General features: G+C 42.9%; 1 protein-coding gene across 1 annotated transcript; it reads left to right on the top strand.

Annotated features, from left to right (window-relative positions):
* Nucleotides 1-592: 592 nt before the first annotated feature.
* On the top strand, nucleotides 593-18,676 carry cabp2b (calcium binding protein 2b). Its single transcript, XM_052150149.1, has 6 exons — nucleotides 593-816; nucleotides 16,874-16,904; nucleotides 16,985-17,116; nucleotides 17,908-18,017; nucleotides 18,107-18,254; nucleotides 18,364-18,676. Exons 1-6 carry the CDS (start codon nucleotides 631-633, stop codon nucleotides 18,387-18,389), a joined length of 633 nt encoding a protein of 210 aa, XP_052006109.1. The 5' UTR covers nucleotides 593-630; the 3' UTR covers nucleotides 18,390-18,676.
* The last annotated feature ends 333 nt before the right edge of the window (nucleotides 18,677-19,009 follow it).

Below are 19,009 nucleotides of genomic sequence, written 5' to 3'. Positions count from 1 at the left end.
TTGCATTTTTAAGTACAGCAGATCAACCTTTTTAATATTCTTAATATATCTTTATTAAGTAGATCTACATTTCCACAAAGATCATGTGTCAGCCCCACCTAAGTACCAAGTAAGGGGTGGGGGTATCCCCTTCTGCATATCGCGGCCCCCTTCGGCATATCGCAGCACCGTTTTGCGGCCCTCTTCGGCTTAATGCGGCTCACTCTGTCATATCACGGCTGGCCTACAGGGAAAGTCCCAGTCCACTTCTGAACAAAACACGTTTTTACTGCAAAATATAATTAAAAACACCTACAAACAAATTAATTACAAACAAAAAACCTTTTTTTTCTTAAATTTTCTAATACTTTTTTCTTGAAATCAAGTATGCATTGTTGTGATTTACCTCAGAGCTGGTTGGTTTGGTTCATGGCTTAGAACTCTTATGGAGGATTTTATGTAAAAAATGAACAGGAAAAATACTTAAGAAACAAGATGGCTAAAAAGTGGGCCGGCACGTAATCGGCAGGTGGTCATTCAACTCATTCAGCTTGGTATAGGCTGTATAGCAAGGCTATAACCTTTTGTGAATTCTGACAGGTTCAGGCGGCAATCAAGAAAAAGGTGGAGAAACAGAAGAAACAAGTTGAAATGGGTGAGGTGGAGGCATTTAGCAGTAATACGTCTACGATGGGACAGAAAAGGAATCCTGCCATCCAACCTACTAGCAGAGCTGGATATGGTGAGGAGGAAGAAGAGGAGCATATTGAGACTGGGGAACCCAAGGAGAAAGAGGAACTTGACCTTGTACCTATTGTGGATTCTGTTTTTGGCCAAGTAAGACCACCACACAAACATATCCTTTCATGTCATTCTACCAACTGCAATTCATTCACTATCCATGAACCACTTCTGTTCTACCAGAGACATTATAAGCATCTCATAAAATCACATTACTATACCTACATTTTTTTCTAAATTTGTTTATATATATATATATACAGTATATTAACATTTCATTTTTATTAACTTTTGTATCACTTTAATTTCACAATAAAGGTGCTACAACCTAAATTACTTTTCTTCACTATCACAAAAACCACAAGTAAAACAGCAGATTATCAGTTCATAAACACTTACATTTTGCCCTGTTCCTCACACAGTGCTTTCTCTTAGGACATTAAAAAACTTTTACTATAGATAATGATTATACATTTGCATTACATAACCAGTTATATTTACAAGGTTGTTTGTGCATGGTCAAATTGTGTGGTACCTCAACTCATAAGAGTGCTTTACTTGCAAGGGTTAAAGTTTAGGTTTAGGATAGGCTTTGTCAATTTAAAATTTGATAGAATACTTACGTTTAAAACCTCCTCTTTTCTTTTTAATCTCAAATTAGCTTTTTATGTCACTATCGGATAGGATGATTTAAGGTTATGGTAGGGAGGTTGGTTTTGTTTTTTTAATACTCAATAGAGTATTAACCTTTAAATAAAAATTACACTCACTATTAGAGCAACACAGTGTACATCTCACCTCCACACTGTCGCAATATATGCAACACGGTATATATGGTGAACACACTAGAAACCCAATCTTGCCTACTCACCTTTCTAGAAGAGGGATCATTTTTTGTTATTGTCATAATTATTTAATTGGTTTCGAGGCATGGATAGCTACACACTAATTTAATATGATGCATTCATTGTGTCGCTGCAATTAAAGGCAAAAAATTAGGCACCAAATTAAATCAGCAGACAAAAGTACAAATATATATATATATATATATATATATACATACAATGGCAGCCATCATTTTGGAATAATGTACAGATTTTGCTCTTATGGAAAGAAATTGGTATTTTTATTCAACAAAGTGGCATTCAGTTGATCATAATGTATAGTCAGGACATTAATAACGTGAAATATTACTATTAAATTACTTGCATGCCGAAGAACACCATCCCAACTGTGAAGCATGGGGTGGCACCATCATGTTGTGTGTATATATATATATATATATATACAAAAAAATATTCCAACTGAATATCTATTGTTTTTACACTAAAATTATCTAAACATTCTAAAAACATGATACATTTACTTGCGAAGCAAAATGACAAAGTTTTACTGAACTCTAACATCATTTTGTAATGTTTATGCTTAATACAAGAAAAACATATATGCCAGTGGGGTAAGAAGTTACATTGATTCAAAGGGAAAACAAGTTTCTTTTTCTTGTTTTCTTGTTTTAAGCATAAACAAACCCCACTCAATTTTGCTAGAGGATAGTGCCCACCCGCAGGAGCAGACAGAGAAAATGAAGTAACTTCTGAGTTTAAGGAGCCTCTCAATGCACTGGTCCAAAACTGCACCATGCTGCATAACATCGTTGGACCAGCATGCGTCTTCCTAAGACAGGGCTTCGCAAAGTAATGGCTCGTATGTACTTGAAAAACTAAAACTGAAAAATCTGTGTCTCTGGATCTACATTCTACACTTGCATTTATATAAAACATCACATCCTCTGAACCTTTTCAGCTCAGTGTTTTCATCATCCTTGTGGATCATCTACAGCTCAAGAGACAACTGAACCCAAAAGCATCAAATAAAGTGACTTTGCAGATTTACTTTGCTTTTCTGTTTGGTTAAAGCTTCTGCAACTGCTATGAGATACTGGACTATTTATCTTCGAGTGTTAAATCCATATCCTAAACCTTAAACCTAACTGAAAGTGTCATAAAAAGCAAACATGACATGAAAAATGCAATTTCTGAAACAACTAGGTCATTTTGTTGTGAATCTATGACAATTTTGGCTCACGTCAACTCGCATGCTCTTCAGGATTTGTATCCTGCTCTAGCCTGTTATTACTACTTACCTACTGTGCAATTTGATCACGAATGAACAAGCTTGCAAATGTAGCTGGATTTGTAATGCAAACATCAAAATATTTCACCTTAATCATGTGTTTATATATATATATATATATATATATATATATATATATATATATATATATATATATATATATATATACACACACACACACACACACACACACAGGGTGGAAAAAACAGAGCTTAAAAGCAAAAACAATGTTTTCCTGCCCCAATTAAGAAGAACTGATTTTCAATGGGTTCCTGTCCTACAGGCAAAAAGAAGAGGGGAAAAGAGAAAAAGAGAAAGAAATAGAAGTAACAAGAATAAGCATCAATAATAAAAAGTGGGGGGAAAGTATGAGTACATGATTGAATTGTTTGAATAATTGAATTAAGGTATAAATGAGCTACAGTTTGAGAAAGATAAGGACATATTCTTTTAAAGACACATATTTTTTATGTTTGTTTATATGTGGTTTGTATGTTAGTTGTGTATCAAGAGTAAGTCCAATGTAATTATAATGTTGTGTAATAGCAAGCGGTTGATTGGCTATAGTATATTTTGAACTGAAATATGTTTACGAGATGTATAAAAAAACATTGCTTCTGTTTTCTTAATAGTTAATGAGACAATTGTGATTTGACCATGCATGCAAAGAATTAATGTCTTCATTCAGAGTGGTTGTAATTTGTTCCAAGTTATTATGTGATGTAAAGTGTCATCAGCATATAAAATACAGTTTGAATTTGGACAAGCTAAGGGTAAATCGTTAGAAGACAAATAAGTGGCCCGAGTATCGAGCCTTGTGGAACTCCGAGTACTGTACTATGTAAAAGGTACTGTATACTATGAGAGATTGTTGTACCTATTTTAACTGATTGTATACGATTGCTTAAATGCAATGATATAATGGCATTACTATTTATTGATATATTGAACTGTATAGTTTAGCTATAAGAAGTGTGTGATTAACTGTTTCAAAAGCTTAATGGAAATCTATAAATACTGCACCAGAAATCAGATTTTTATTTAGGGTTATGCAAATATGTTCTGTGAAAATTAGAGCAGCAGAAGCAGTTAAGCGTTGCTCACGAAAACCAAACTGATGTACATTTAACAGGTTCTCTCGTTCAAGATATTCAGTTAATTGGTTTCTGAGAATTGTTTCAAATACTTTAGACAATATAGGCAGAATACTAATAGGTCGATAATTTGATTCTAACAGTTTGTGACCAGACTTAAAGATAGGAGAAATTAACGCATGTTTTCATGATTGTGGGAAAACGTCTCGGTTACGTACGTAACCTCGGTTCCCTGAGACGAAGGGAACGAGACATTACGTTACTAACGCATATGGGGAGTGCCTTCATACACGACCTATTTGAAACCTCTCTACAATAACGCCAATATTCTAATATTGGCTATGGTGTTTGAGCCAGCCTGTTTTGGCGCGAAACTGACCGCTCGTTTCGGCGCGAACTGACCGCTATAAAACAGGTGCACAGACACCATTTCCTCAGAATTTCTGACTGAGAACAAGGAGCGCATTGCTCGTGCCTCAAGAACTCTGAGTCTTGTGGTGCGGCTAGCGTTCGTCTCAGGGAACCGAGGTTACGTACGTAACCGAGACGTTCCCTTACGACTTCAGTCCACTTGACATTGCGTTACTAACGCATATGGGGAACAGAATCCCATCACGCCGCACTACACAACATAACTTCCTAGAGAGGAAACATGGTGGCGCAGTCTTAAGAGATGGCGACCGACGTGTATGCCGCAGTGAGTGATCCTCATGATGGCCAGGAGGAGAGCACTCATAATGAATATATGAGCTATAGCCATATAGTATGAATTACTCCTTATGAACCCGGCCGGGAAGGGAGTTTATTTATAATGAAGTGCTTGTGATTTATGGCATTATAACAGCCTGAATGCAGGCGGTTGTGTAAATGATGTGGAGCCCGTACTTAAAAGGGGGCATAAGTATATATATATATATATATATATATATATATATATATATATATATATATATGTATATGGCCAATGAATAGCAAGGACTTGTGAAGGAAGAGATGTTACTTCTAGGTTGTAAAACCTTATGAACGTGTTTTGTGAGGACCATCCTGCTGCAAAACATATGTCTTGTAAGGACACACCATTCGCCCATGCCCATGAGGAGGCCATGCCTCTATTTGAGTGTGCTTAACACCAATTGGACAAGTCTGAACCTGCGATTCATAAGCCAGGGTAAGAAAGTCTTTGCTTGGAGAAGGACATCCCTTTTGCACATCCTCCATAGCATACAAAGATCTGATCAGACAGTCTGCACTGGCAAGTATGCTCAACGTATGTATGTAGTGTCCGCACAGGGCATAACAAATGCAATGATTTTTCCTCATCTGAATTAAATGGAGGAGGGGAGAAGGCCTGAAGATGAACCACCTGCGCTTTGAAGGGTGTGGTCAGGACCTTGGGTAAATAGCCTTTCCTGGGTTTGACAGTGGCTCTTAAAAGACCAGGCCAAACTCCAGACATGAATTGTCGACTGATAATGCATGTAGGTCAACGACCCGTTTTCTGAGTCCAGAGCCAGCAGTAGTGTGGTCTTAATAGAGAGCATACGCAAATCAACAGAGTCCAAGCATTTAGGACTAAAGTTAAATCCCAAGTCGGGACTGTAGCCTGCCGAGATGGGTTTAATCGTCTTGCTCCTTTAAGGAACTTTATGATTAAATCATACTTGCCTATAGAGGCGCCGGTTTCATGTGCGTGATACGCAGATCTAGTTGCCACATACACTTTGAGCTTTCACGGGGTGAGTCCTGCGTCTAATCGCTCTTGAAGAAATATTAAAATTTTTGTATGGGGCAGTTTACCGGGTCCTTGCTGTGTGAGAGACACCAATCAGCGAACACCTTCCATTTTAGTGCATAGAGGCGTCTAGTGGACGGTGCTCTGGCTTGTAAAATGGTGTTTATGACTGAACACGTCAGTTCTGGTGCATTTAGTATGCTCCATTCAGGAGCCACACATGCAGGTTCCACAGCTGGGGCTGGGGATGCCAAATTGTGTGCCTGAGAGAGGAGATCCCTCCTCAGTGGTATTTCGTATGGTGAGCTGTACAGCATCTCCATCATTTCCAGAAACCTTGGCTTGTTGGCCATTTCGGTGCAACTAATAGAATGTTTCCTTGTCCTCTCAGACTTTGCATGTGGCAGAGTGGATCAGGTATACTGGAGGAAAACGCATATTTGTTTTTCACCGGCCATTTGTGTGCCATTGCATCCCTTCCCAGCGGGGCTTGGGACTTCGAAGAACAGAGGGGATAGTGGGCATTCTCCACTAAGGCAAATAGATTGATTTCTGCTTTGCTGAATATTTCCCAAATCCTCAGTATAGTTTGAGGATGAAGTCTCCATTCGCCCGGTATCGCCCCTTAGCGTAACAGTAGACATGCACAGTAATTCAGGCAGCCTGGGACATATGTCACTCTCAGGGAGAGATGATGCTCGCTCCATAGGAGGGGGTGACATGTCATTCTCGACAGTGGCAGTGAATGAATTCCACCTTGGCTGTTTGTATATACCACAACTGTCATGTTGACTGAGCAAACCAGGACATGACAGCTCACTATTTCAGACTGAAAGCCTTTAAGGCTAGAATTACAGCCAATAGCTCTAAGCGGTTGATGTGCCACGCCCTCCTCACACCTGTCCAGGTGCCAAAAGTTGGGTGTCCATTGCACACCGCCCCCCCAACCTGTGTTGGAAGCATCCGTGGTCACCTCTTTTGGGACTTCGAGTACCAGAGGGGACAGTGAGTATTCTCCACTGAGGCAAATAGATAGATTTCTGCTTTGCCAGATATTTCCCAAATCCTCAATACAGTTTGAGGGTGAAGTCTCCTGAATTCTGCCTTGGCGGTTTATATATGCCACAACTGTCATGTTGTCTGAGCTAACCAGGACATGATAGTTTGATATTTCTGACTGAAAGCCTTTAAGGCTAGGAATACAGCCGATGGCTTTAGGCACCGCGTGACACTTGTCCCAGCGCGACACCTCGCTGGTAAAATGCAAGAGGATCTGTCCATGGTGCTGAACAGAGGCTGGATATAGTGATGCGCATGCGTCATCGGCGCAAAGCACGTCGCGCCACACAGCGCTTCAGCCAGCACTCAAGAGGTCTCATGTGTAAGAAAACGAATGGAATGACGGCGGATGCCGCCGCCACAAATCCCAGTGCTTTCTGAAACAAGTTTCAGTGGAAATGTTCTCCCCAGTTTTAACTGAGATGGACACTGTAAAATGGCTGAAGCAGTAAAACTGTGCTGGCATAAAAAACCTCTGATTGTGGCAGTAACAGCCAATTGTAGAGGTAGTTTAGGATGCGCATGCCGCTCAGTCTCAGAGGGGCGACAACCGCATCAATGCACTTTGTGACTGTGCGAGGAGCCAAAGACTGTCCGAAGGGCAGGACTATGAGTTGATACGCTGTTCCCTCGAACGCAAATCTCAAAAACATCCTGTGATGTCGTACAATTTGGATATGATAGTACGCATCCTTCAGATCTATCAACGCAAACCAATCATGTGGGCGTACATGCGATAAGATCCTTTTCTGAATAATCATTTTGAATAGGCGCTTACAAATGCGCGATTAAAATGTCTCAGATTGCAGGATTGGCCGAAGCCCGCCGTCTTTCTTTGGAACAAGAAAATTACGGCTGTAAAACCATTTTGTGCTTGACAATTTGGCACAATCTCGATCGCATTTTTCACGATGAGAGGTGTATTTCAGCTCGTAACACTGGCGCGTCATCGGACGAAACCGTGGAAGACAGAATGCCGCTGAAACGGTTTGGCCGGTGTTCAAATAAGGATCGTATATCCTTGTTCGATCATTTTTGCACCCATTCTGAAATACCCGTTAGGGATCGCCACGCATCCGCATAGTGGGACAGAGGGCAGTTTGGTTTGCTCACTGTATGATATGATGCAACGCTCACTCTAGGGAAGCGGTTGCGCATAATGTGTGTGCTTTGAAGAGGAAAAGGGGGTGCTTTATTGAGAATGTGTGAGCATCTCGTGCATTTGCAACGAATGCTGTATTCTTTTTTGCACTTATTGCATTTTTATTTTTGCATTTATTTGAGTGCAAGACACAGAAACAACATTTTGAATAACAATATCCCTTTCCCGACCAACAAAAGTGGGGAGATGGGGAACAGTGTTTTGTGTCTCCCCAATCGAGCCTTTTTTGGAGCAGACCCGGAGGGAATCGCGGGCTGTGCTTTCTGCTTCAAATGCTATTGCCCGTCAGGAGCGCTTTGCTGCGCGTAATGATACGCAGGTGCCTGTGAGGCTTTTAGTCGCGCGCTGACTCGAAACAGAGCGAGGGCGAACGGGCTGTGATATACTCCATGTGGGCATAAAGTGTCTCATAGCCTGTGACTGCTGCTGAATCGCGACATAACGCTCAGCAAACTTATTCATAGAGCCGCCAAAAAGGCAGGCTGGAGACACAAGAGCATCTAAAAGAGTGGCTTTTTCTTTATCACTCATTTCTGCCCTGGAGCGCCGCCATTGTGTGGAGTGCTGATCCAGCTTGTTCTGCTGCTGAGTAAGCTTTTCCTGCCAGTGCGGACGTTTGTCGACACGGTTTGGAAGGATGTACATGTTACTCCCTGGGCAGAGGTGTGCCACTACCGCCTCCTCCACAGGGGGTAATTGGGCATATAACCGTTTTCTTTCCCAAAGAAATTATCCACATTAAAGAGGATGGCGTCACTGCGCGAGCGCGCCATATAAGGTCGCGCGCCAGGACTTGAATAGTTTTCATTATGAACTACGGGGAAGAAATGTGCGGGATGCTGCTGTTTAACGGCGCCCGCACTGCTGGAACCATTCTTCGAGGCAAGTCGGTTCCTCTGAGGGAGACCAGTCAGGGTGAAGCTCTTCGACTGCCCTTGTAAGGACGCGGAGCATCTCCCTATCAGTGGCGCGTGCACGTTCCTCGCCCTCGCTGGGGGAGGGGCGGCAGCATTATCCACTGACCATTTGCCTGATGTGGCGAGAGACATGACATCGTCATCATCCCCAGCGTCAAATCCACCAAAGGAGACGAGGCTGCACACTCATCAGAGGGCCGGAGCTCCTCTCGCACATAGCGTATGGGGATATATGTGCTTCGTGGAGATTGAGGGGCTCGTGGGGCGTGTGCCGGCATGAAATCCACCTCAAGTTCGTCCTGCTCGGCCTCGCGGCCCCGCCGTGCCTCCTCGTGTGAACCCTCGGGAATCACAGAAGAGGCTGGTGGGAGGGCGCGAGAGGCTGAATCGTCCCTCAGAACGAGGGCAATTCGTGAGCGAAGCGACTTGAGGCTCATGTCCTCACAGTGAGGACAGTCTGTCTCCATGAGAGCTGACTCTGCGTGGGCGCGGCCCAGACAGAAAACGCAGCTCTCACGCTTGTCTGACGGCGGGATGTGTCTCTCGCACAAGGAACACTTACGGAACAACATCTTGAAAAAGACATGAACACGTAAGTGGCTCTTCTAGATATATAAATATAAATATAGATTTATATTTATATAATTTATATAACTTACATTTATACACACAAGTACAATTTTGCTTTAAAAGGATACTCTACACCTGCCGACAAGCTGCGGAGAATCAGGATGCTGAGGTCCATTCACCAGCGAAGCGTCAAGCGGCGAGGCGGAGTGATGTTCGCCGGAGCACTGCAGGGGAGCGGAGAGTCTTCTCGCTGCCGTGAAGATTCCGTCCACTGACTATTGTGAATCGACGGCGAAGGTAGAGGGCTTCGAGACAAGAGGTAATCGCTGTCTTGAAGGAAGAAATTGTGAGGAAATGGTGTCTGTGCACCTGTTTTATAGCGGTCAGTTTGCGCCGAAACGAGCGGTCAGTTTCGCGCCAAAACAGGCTGGCTCAAACACCATAGCCAATATTAGAATATTGGCGTTATTGTAGAGAGGTTTCAAATAGGTCGTGTATGAAGGCACTCCCCATATGCGTTAGTAACGCAATGTCAAGTGGACTGAAGTCGTAAGGGAACTGCCTTCTGTAAACAAAGATTTACCAACTTATGCATAAGGAGGACAAATGTATTATAATTAGATTTAACAAATAATACAGTTTGATTATTTGCAGTCTCACTAATTAACACCTCAGAAAAGGAAAGGGGTGTATTAGATATAAAGCAATCTTGTTTCTTTATTGGTAGATGTTCAGATGCTAACACTTTACTAGCTAAATCCTCCACTGAAGCAACACACCCCAACTCGTCACATATGGACGAAGCGTCCAGGACCCCTTGGCGTCACTTATTGACGCACTGGGTATACCTTTGGCGTCATTTTTCAACGTGCAGGTTAGTCCGATAGAACCGGAGCCTGTAGCGTAAAAGGAATAGGCTACAATAAATGATTTATGCCAGGGCTAGTATAATGGTGGCCCCCAGATCATCTTTATCTGGCCCTCCAACTGTTTTTTTATGTTTAAAAACCCTCACAATCTGATATCAAAGTGCCCTCTCAGCAAAGGTTTAGCGCGTTCATAGGCAACCGCATTCATCGGTGAGTTTAACCGCATTCTTCGGTGAGTTTAACAACATAGAAGTCTATCGGACTACCCTGCACGTTGAAAAATGACGCCAAAGGTATACCCAGTGCGTCAATAAGTGACGCCAAGGGGTCCTGGACGCTTCGTCCATATGTGACGAGTTGGGGTGTGAGAATGTGTTGACTGAAGAGGTAAACTAATTATTTAACAAGTCTTCTACTAACTGAGGATCAGAGATAATATTATTCCATCTTTTTATTTCAATATTTACTTGTTTAGTTTTTACTAATGTGACATTAAAATGTGTTATAAATGACTTTATGCCTCTAAATAATGTGTAATTTGTCTTGTTTAGATTCTGAATTCATGATGCTAATGCGCTAACATGCTATAAAAATGATGACACTGATAATACTGCAAAGATAGGTTTATAAAGAGCGTTAATGTTCATAATACAGATAAAAGAATGATGATAGGCATATCTTACAGATGTGTGAATTAATTTCACTGCAGATGGCACATGAATAAATGAGCACTTGAGAGTATTTGAGTAGATTTGATTCATTTGATGACTAATGTGTGTCCATGTTGAAAACTGACAGAAAAACTTAAGCAAAGTAGTAGGTGGAGCTGCAGGTCACACCTACCATGACTTGGAACAATGGCAGCTAGAAGGTGTTTAGAAGCCGGTTTGAAGTTTTCCTAAAATGCTTCCCAGTTAAGCTGTAACGAACCACTGAAACAAATGCAAAAACACTTTTTTTCCATCCAGATTTTGTTCTAAATTACATCATACCCATTTGTACTTTGATTTTGTATGATGTATATCTGGGTTTATAAACTGATAATCTGCCATTCTTCTCGTAATTAGTGTGAATGTGAATTAAAGTCATTATTTTAGCGCCTCTAGTGTTTGTTCATCAGCAATCAGCTGCGATACGCACAACGAAACACGTAAAATATTTAGCAAAAATGTAGGTATAGTAACGTGATTACATCAGACTAGGTTGGTGCTTTTGGTAAACTGGTTCGTTTACTGTGCGGGAAATGTGAGGAAAACATGATTTTTGGCTGATGGAGAAAGGACTCAGTATTGGATTTGTGGTATCTATAATCGAGAACGTCTCGGGTTACATGTGTAACCCTTGTTCCCTGAAAAAAGCGGAACGAGATTCTGCGCTGCTAAGCGCTACGGGGAACAACTCTAGCTGTGAACCGAGCTGAAATAGTGTGTAACACGTCAATGAACATTGACTGGAATTTATAGCCTCGGCTGATGTAATCATTAGATGCACCTGTGGCCAGGCTATAAATGGATACGTCACCAGGTGTCGTCAGATACTTCTTTTTGAAGAGCAGTCCTGGGACGTCCCAGTGTGGCAAAGCAGTGCAGCATCTCGTTCCGCTTTTTTCAGGGAACAAGGGTTACACATGTAACCCGAGACGTTCCCTTTACAAAAAGCTTCACTTTGATGCTGCGCTGCTAAGCGCTACGGGGAATGCAATACCCACGCCGCCGCACTAGGGGCTGTCCGGACCCCTACGGTTGTGCAGTGTACTCACAAAAATGAGAGAGGTCTCAGACATGAGCTTGAGATGTCGACTTAAGGGCATAAGAGCCCGGAGTAGCATAAACATCTAAACCATTCAATTCTGATGAATGTGTGCGGAGAGGACCAGCCTGCCGCATCACAAACTTGTTTAGGCATGGGCTGAGATGTCGACTCAAGGGCATAAGAGCCCGGAGTAGCAAAGCATCTAACCCATAAAGTTCGATGAATGTGTGCGAAGAGAACCCGATCGCAACACAAACTAGTCATAAAAACTGATGAATGTGAGCGGAGAGGACCAGCCTGCCGCATCACAAACTTGTCCAGACATGAGTTTGAGATGTCGACTCAAGGGCATAAGAGCCCGGAGTGCAGAACATCCAAACTATAAAAATCTAATGAATGTGTGCGGAGAGGACAACCTGCCGCATCACAAACTTGCTGCAGAGGGAGACCTCTAGCCAATGTTTTAGAGGAGGAGAGCCCTCTGGTAGAGTGTGCCCTAAAACCTACTGGCGAAGCTTGACCGCGCGCCTCGTAGGCCCGGGCAATAATGAGGATGCCTCTTTGAGGGCACCCCGCCCACCAAGCCGTGGCAAACCGCAGTGGCCACATAGAACCTGGCAGTGGCGAGGCAAGTGCCCGCTGACAGTTCTTTCTACAGAAAATCCAGAACTGAAGCAAACTGGCAGTTAGCTGGTTCTGTAATAAGAACTTTAGTAGATGGAAACGCATGCAGGTGCATTTGTGCTATGAATGCGTTACTACGATCAGCCCCTCCATGGGGTTGCTGGGCGACTCGGGGAGAAGTAGAGGAGACATTGCGCTATCAACAGAGGCGAAGAGGTCCTCTTCTGCCCTATAAAATCTACCCAGGTCAGTTCCAAGTGGAGGGAGCCCTAGCACTTGAAATGGTCTCGATAACCTCAAGAGAAAACCCTGTGAACCTCATTCGGTACCCTTAGGGGCCAGACATGAAAGGTTTCACAATTCGGGCCAAGGATGAGAAGGTCCTCCCTGTTCGGAATCGCCCAAGGCGAGCCGTCGAGGAAAGGAATTAACTCTGAGAAACATATCCTGTTCGGCCAGCGCAGCGCCATTAATAGGAGGCAAGACCCTTGCTGGTGAACATTGCCAAGACTCCCGGGAGCAGAGAAACCGGGGAAAGAAACGCATACAGACGCATTCTAGGTCATGTATGTGTCTTAACGTCCAGATCCAAGGGGGCTGGGTGATTTCAGGGAGACGTAGAGGAGACATTGCGCTATTCATAGAGGCGAAGAGGTCCTCTTCTGCCCTAAGATCTCACCCAAACTTGTTCCAAGTGGAAAAAGCCTGGCATAACCTCAGGAGAGAGCCCTGTGTCCCTCAGTTGGTACCCTTAGGGGCCAAACATGAAAGATTCCACAATTTGGGGCAGGGATAAAATATTGCCCTGTGCCTGAGATAGAAGATCCTTCCTGTTCGGAATCGCCCAAGGCGAGCCGTCGAGGGAAGAGATTAGCTCCGAGAACCAAGCCCTGTTCGGCCAGCGCGGTGCTATCAGTAAGAGGCAAAAACCCTTGCTGGCGAACTCTGGGCAACTACTACCTTAGGGTGGAGTTCTTAACTCCCCCGTTGGTATTTTCTGTCTGGACCGTAAATCTGCTCCCATATACGGGTATGCAGGGATATAACTGACCTGAGTGACAGGAGCTTGCCCTGGGCCCTAAGGAGAACCCAACGTGTCAGAAATACAGGTGACAAGAACGTTGGTCTCCTTGATGATTTATGTAAGAGGCTACCGCTGTATTGTCCACCCGCACCAAGACATAGCAGCCTCAGGAGGAGGTATTTCAGGGCCAGAAATACAGCCATCAACCCGAGACAGTGACTGTGACAACCGAGCTGATGACCCTCCTATCCCCTTAAGCTGGACGACCACTTAAGGCCGCTACCCCGCCCATCAGGGAGGCGTCTGTCGTTAGCAGCCTGCGACAACAAGACGCACCTAGAGTGGGACCCAAGGCAGAAAACCGGGGTCTGAACCACATAGAAAGGGAACGAAGCCTGAGGCGCGTAACCCTATTTAGCCTAGGGATTTTGGCCCTTGGAAGAAATCCCCTGGCTTTTGGCCACAACAAAAATGGTCTCATGAGCAGAAGGTCCATAAGGATCACCGTGGACACGGTCGCCCTGTGACCTGGAAATCGTTGATACTGATAACAGTGCAACCTTGACCTAGCCTGACTTTTCTGAATGGACTCAATCCTAGCGGGAGACAGTTGTGCCCGCATTGTGATTGAACTCCATACGATGCCCCGATAGACAGTGTTCTGAGTGGGAGAGAGGACGCTTTTCTTGGTGTTGAGCCTCAACCCCAGAGAAACAGATGAGCTAAGACGATGTCCCTGTGCTGAACTGCCAGTTCCTGGAACTGCGCTAGGATCAGCCAGTCGTCTACATAATTCAGAATGCAGATGCCCCAGAGTCGCAAGGAGCCAGCACTACATCATGCATTGTGAATGTGCGGGTAAAAAGGGCTAGGCTGAGTGAAAGAACCTGACCCTGGAAGACTTCGCCCCCGGAAGTGAACCTCAGGAACTTTCCATGTTGTGGCAGAACTTCTAAATGAAGTATAGAAGTGCGTCATAAGATCGATGGTGACCAGCCAAATGAGTTGTAGGGCTTGAGACACGACCGTCTTGACAGGCATCATCTTGGACTTGAACACCCACGGGCAGTTCAAGCTTTAAGATCTAAGCCAGACACCACCCCTCACCCTCCATGGGAAACGGGAAGTATTTAGTGTAATAACATAACTCTCTCTCTGGAAGGGGAACACATACCATGGCCCCTTAAACCAGGAGATTGAGTTTTTTGTTTTTACAAAAAAAGAAATCCGGTTTACGGTAGTGAGAACACGCCGTTGAAACACGGAAAAGCGGCGAGTGAATTAAATCCTGACGCCCTTATATGACCCACAGAAAAGAATATATCTGGCAGAAGTTTCCACGCTGCCAGGATCTCTGAGATGGGTATTATATTTTAACACTTCCTGTTGAGGGGTTGTCGGGTGTTTCGCGTCCTGAATAAAATGCAGGAACAGCGAAAACACCCAATTTTGACGGAAGCCTCTGCAACCCGAAACACCAAGAGGTGGCGGGACTGGAGGGGCTTCGAGGGGGTACCGGGAGGGGTGAAGTGAAGCACGCGCCCCGTCCCGAGGGGAGCTACCTCCTAATCTAGGCGCAAGACAGTCAGGGTTTTCTCTTGGGTCTTGCTTCGGGGGCTGGCGAGGGCGGCGAGACTGTCCCCAATCCCTGGGAGGAGGAGCACGACTCGCCACGCTTTGCTTTTGAGCCTCACTTCAGTCTGGACCGAGGCGGGTCTGAGGCTTGCTCGTCAAGCGCAGAACCCACACTCAGGTCGTCCAGGAGGTCAGCCTGGTACGCCTGTAAAACAGCATAGTGTGCAGAGCAGCACCAGCCTGACCTGCTGCTTGATAAGCCCTTCCCACTAAAGTGGAGGTTGTCCTACAAGGCTTTGAGGGGAGAGAGGGCTTCTTAGGTGACGATGCCGAGCCCGGCGAGAGATAGCCCGCAAGCGTCTCTTCGACCGGCGGCATCACTGAATACCCCCGTGCCTCAGCACACACGATAGTCGAATATAATGAAGTCAAGGGTATGTGAACACGGGAAGGATATATATATATATATATATATATATATATATATATATATATATATATATATATATTTATATTTTATGGGTTCTCCATGAGCGAAAAAGCTCTTCACGGAGGTTATCAAAGAAGGGAAGGGACCCATGAGGCGTTCCCATTCTTCGACTGGAAGATAAAATCTATCCCCTAATTTGGAGCGTTTGGGGGTCTCTTTTTCGCGTGGCCAGTTCAATCTGGCAGCCGCACGAGTAACAACATCGAGCAATTCCTCCGTAGATTTTCTATCACGGACGGAAAGCTCGGAGGCGGGAAGAGAATCGCGATCCACCTCATGATCCGAAGAAGCATCGGAACGCGCTTCGAGATCATGTGAAGGACCAGCTGGGTTTGGGGAGAAAGTGAGAGAAAGGGAACAACCATGCAAGAGCCCCACGAATGATCTTTTTTTATATATATATACTATTTTCTAAACAGAAGAGAAAAGAGAACAACGTTCACTGCACACTGCCTAACTGATTCTAACTCCTAACAGAGAAAAGAAAGTTTTGACAGGGTTTGTGAAACACACAGTAACAGAATCGCTCTGAAAAAATAGTTTCTGACAACACCTGGTGACGTATCCATTTATAGCCTGGCCACAGTTGCATCTAATGATTACATCAGCCGAGGCTCTAAATTCCGGTCAATGTTCATTGACGTGTTCCACACATTATTCAGCTCGGCTCACAGCTAAAGCTGTTCCCCGTAGCGCTTAGCAGCGCAGCATCAAAGTGAAGCTTTTTGTAAAGGGAACTACGAGTATGTGCACGTGTAATATACAATATTGGGTATTATGCATAAATCTGTAAATGGAAAAGAGAATCAGCTCTGAGATTTTCTCATATGGCACTCCATTTAACCTCATCCACTCTCTAGACATTGTTTTGCATGTATTTCTTGGTCCCTCCTCAAGTTAAACCTCACAAATCTCCTGATCTATGCCTGTTGCCTGGCAACTTTCACTTTGTAATCTAGTGGCTACAATGTCACAACATTATTCCCAATGGTACCAGCCTTCTACCGTCTTACCTTTTTTAAAATCACATTTTGTCCCAGTTTTTCATTTTTCATTTCCACACCTACCCATGTGTTTTGTTTTAGCTTTTGTTTGAGGTTTTGAATTCATCAGTGTTTCACATATTTTTTTCTCTTTCCCTTGATCAAACAGGACAGAGAACTTCAGCCAGAAGAGATAGAAGGTATTCACCACAACCCTCACACAAGAGATTGTAAAACGTTTGTTCTGTGAATTAATATCTCCTCCCATGTGCTTATGCAGAACTAAGAGAAGCCTTTAAAGAGTTTGATAGGAACAAAGGATACATTAACTGCAGTGACCTGGGCGAATGCATGCGGACTATGGGATACATGCCAACAGAGATGGAACTCATTGAACTGAGTCAACAAATTGGTGAGTAACACAATCACTAAGAGAGTGTGGTTCTGGTCTTGTGAATAGGATCCAAAAATGTGTCTGACCTCAAAAGATCTGGGATATTTTTCCTATTTATACCTGGAAATAAAGAGAACATTTCAGGATTGAAGAATGAAGAAGAAATATTTAGAATTCTGAACAATGTTTAGGTCTAACCTAGGTCACTAATCAAATGGAAGCGAATGTGAGACACTGAACTCCTTTGTACAAAATGTTAGATTTTTGGCTTCCATTAAAGCCCAAAAGATGCTCTTTGGAACATTCTTAAATCTTACTGGGATAACATTTATAAAGTTTTGAACAAATTTCAATGAGTCATTGAACATTGGAGTCAATTTCAGTGCATGTTGTCATTAAAGTAAATGGGGAAGCGTAACAAATACTAAGAAATTCTGAAATGAATGGACACTTTACAAATAACTGACACTGAATCTCATTAATATGCTAATAACTAACTCAAATCAGCTTTAGCTCATCCGACAATGCAAGACAACTGCATTTACATAATATTTAAAATGATCAGGTTATTCTCAGCATTTGACATCGAAACGTAAACACATCACTTGTGCACATTAAATAAACTGGTAAGAAGGCCAGTAAAGTTGTTTACATGCAACACAAAATCAGTGCATGGACAAAAATCTATGTGTGTCGTTCACTTACATAATTATACTTTGTATCAAGAATGCAAAATAGAAGTATTTTCACTAGTGGTTTCATACTTCTGTACTGTATATTCAAATGCTTATTACTGGGGTTTTTTTAAGGTGGGGGTAAAATTGATTTTGAAGACTTTGTGGAGCTTATGGGCCCCAAAATGCTGGCAGAGACAGCGGACATGATTGGAGTCAAGGAGTTGAGAGATGCCTTTAAAGAGGTACACACACTCACTTGCACACATACCACTTGCACACATCTGTTTATTGCAGAAATCAGTGGTCTTACCAGCATGTTACTTGTGTGCAGTTTGACTCCAATGGTGATGGGCAAATCAGCATGACAGAACTGAGAGAAGCCATGAAAAGGCTGATGCGAGAGCAGCTGAACCCCAGAGATATTGACGATATTCTCAGAGACGCTGACATCAATGGAGATGGACTTGTTGATTTTGAAGGTGAGAGAATGTTAGACAAAAAAAGATGACAACCAATATTTACTTTTCTTGACCGTGTTTACTCTACTGGTCTTATTTCTGTTCTTGCATAAATCGTTTTACTGTCCAGAGTTTGTGAGGATGATGTCACATTGATCAAAGCCACAGAGAAGACCCAGAGGGGCATACGATCCAGCAATTTCAATGTAAGCATTAAGCAAAAGAAAGGGTCTTGTAATTGTACTGTTTAACTGGTATTTTAAGAAATGCATTTATCTGATTACAACTATATTAAATTTGTATAGTATGCTTAATTTCTTTTAATTAAATAATTTGATTATTTGTTAATTACCTGTTCATGTCTTTTGTCATCCTTAAAGTGCCAGTTTACAAAGCAACGGCAGTTTGTTTCCTAATATCTATGTACAATGCAAAGCCATAAGCAAATCATGTAGCTAGTCTTTCTTAAAATAAATTATAGTATTTATGAATACAATAGTAGCGTAACACTTTGAAATCATTATATATTACAACACAGTTTCAACACACAAAAGAATAGTTGATTTAACCTAAAAGGTTAGCCTATTTTACAGTATGTGATACTAACATTTTTGTCAGAATACCAGTAAAATTTTTATAAATTTAAAAAAGGGAGGGCCATTTTGTGTAAAGCATATTCTGCACCTTCTAAAGTAATGTTGTTGAAGTCCTAGATCCCCCACATCACCTTAATATTAATGTGGAAAAATGTAGATAATAATATCGATATCTGGCAT

The sequence above is a fragment of the Xyrauchen texanus genome, chromosome 19 (assembly GCF_025860055.1).
Source record: "Xyrauchen texanus isolate HMW12.3.18 chromosome 19, RBS_HiC_50CHRs, whole genome shotgun sequence".
Classification (NCBI taxonomy): Eukaryota; Metazoa; Chordata; class Actinopteri; order Cypriniformes; family Catostomidae; genus Xyrauchen; species Xyrauchen texanus.
The sequence above is the reverse complement of the archived record's forward strand: the minus strand, read 5'-3'. Positions and strand labels throughout refer to the sequence as shown.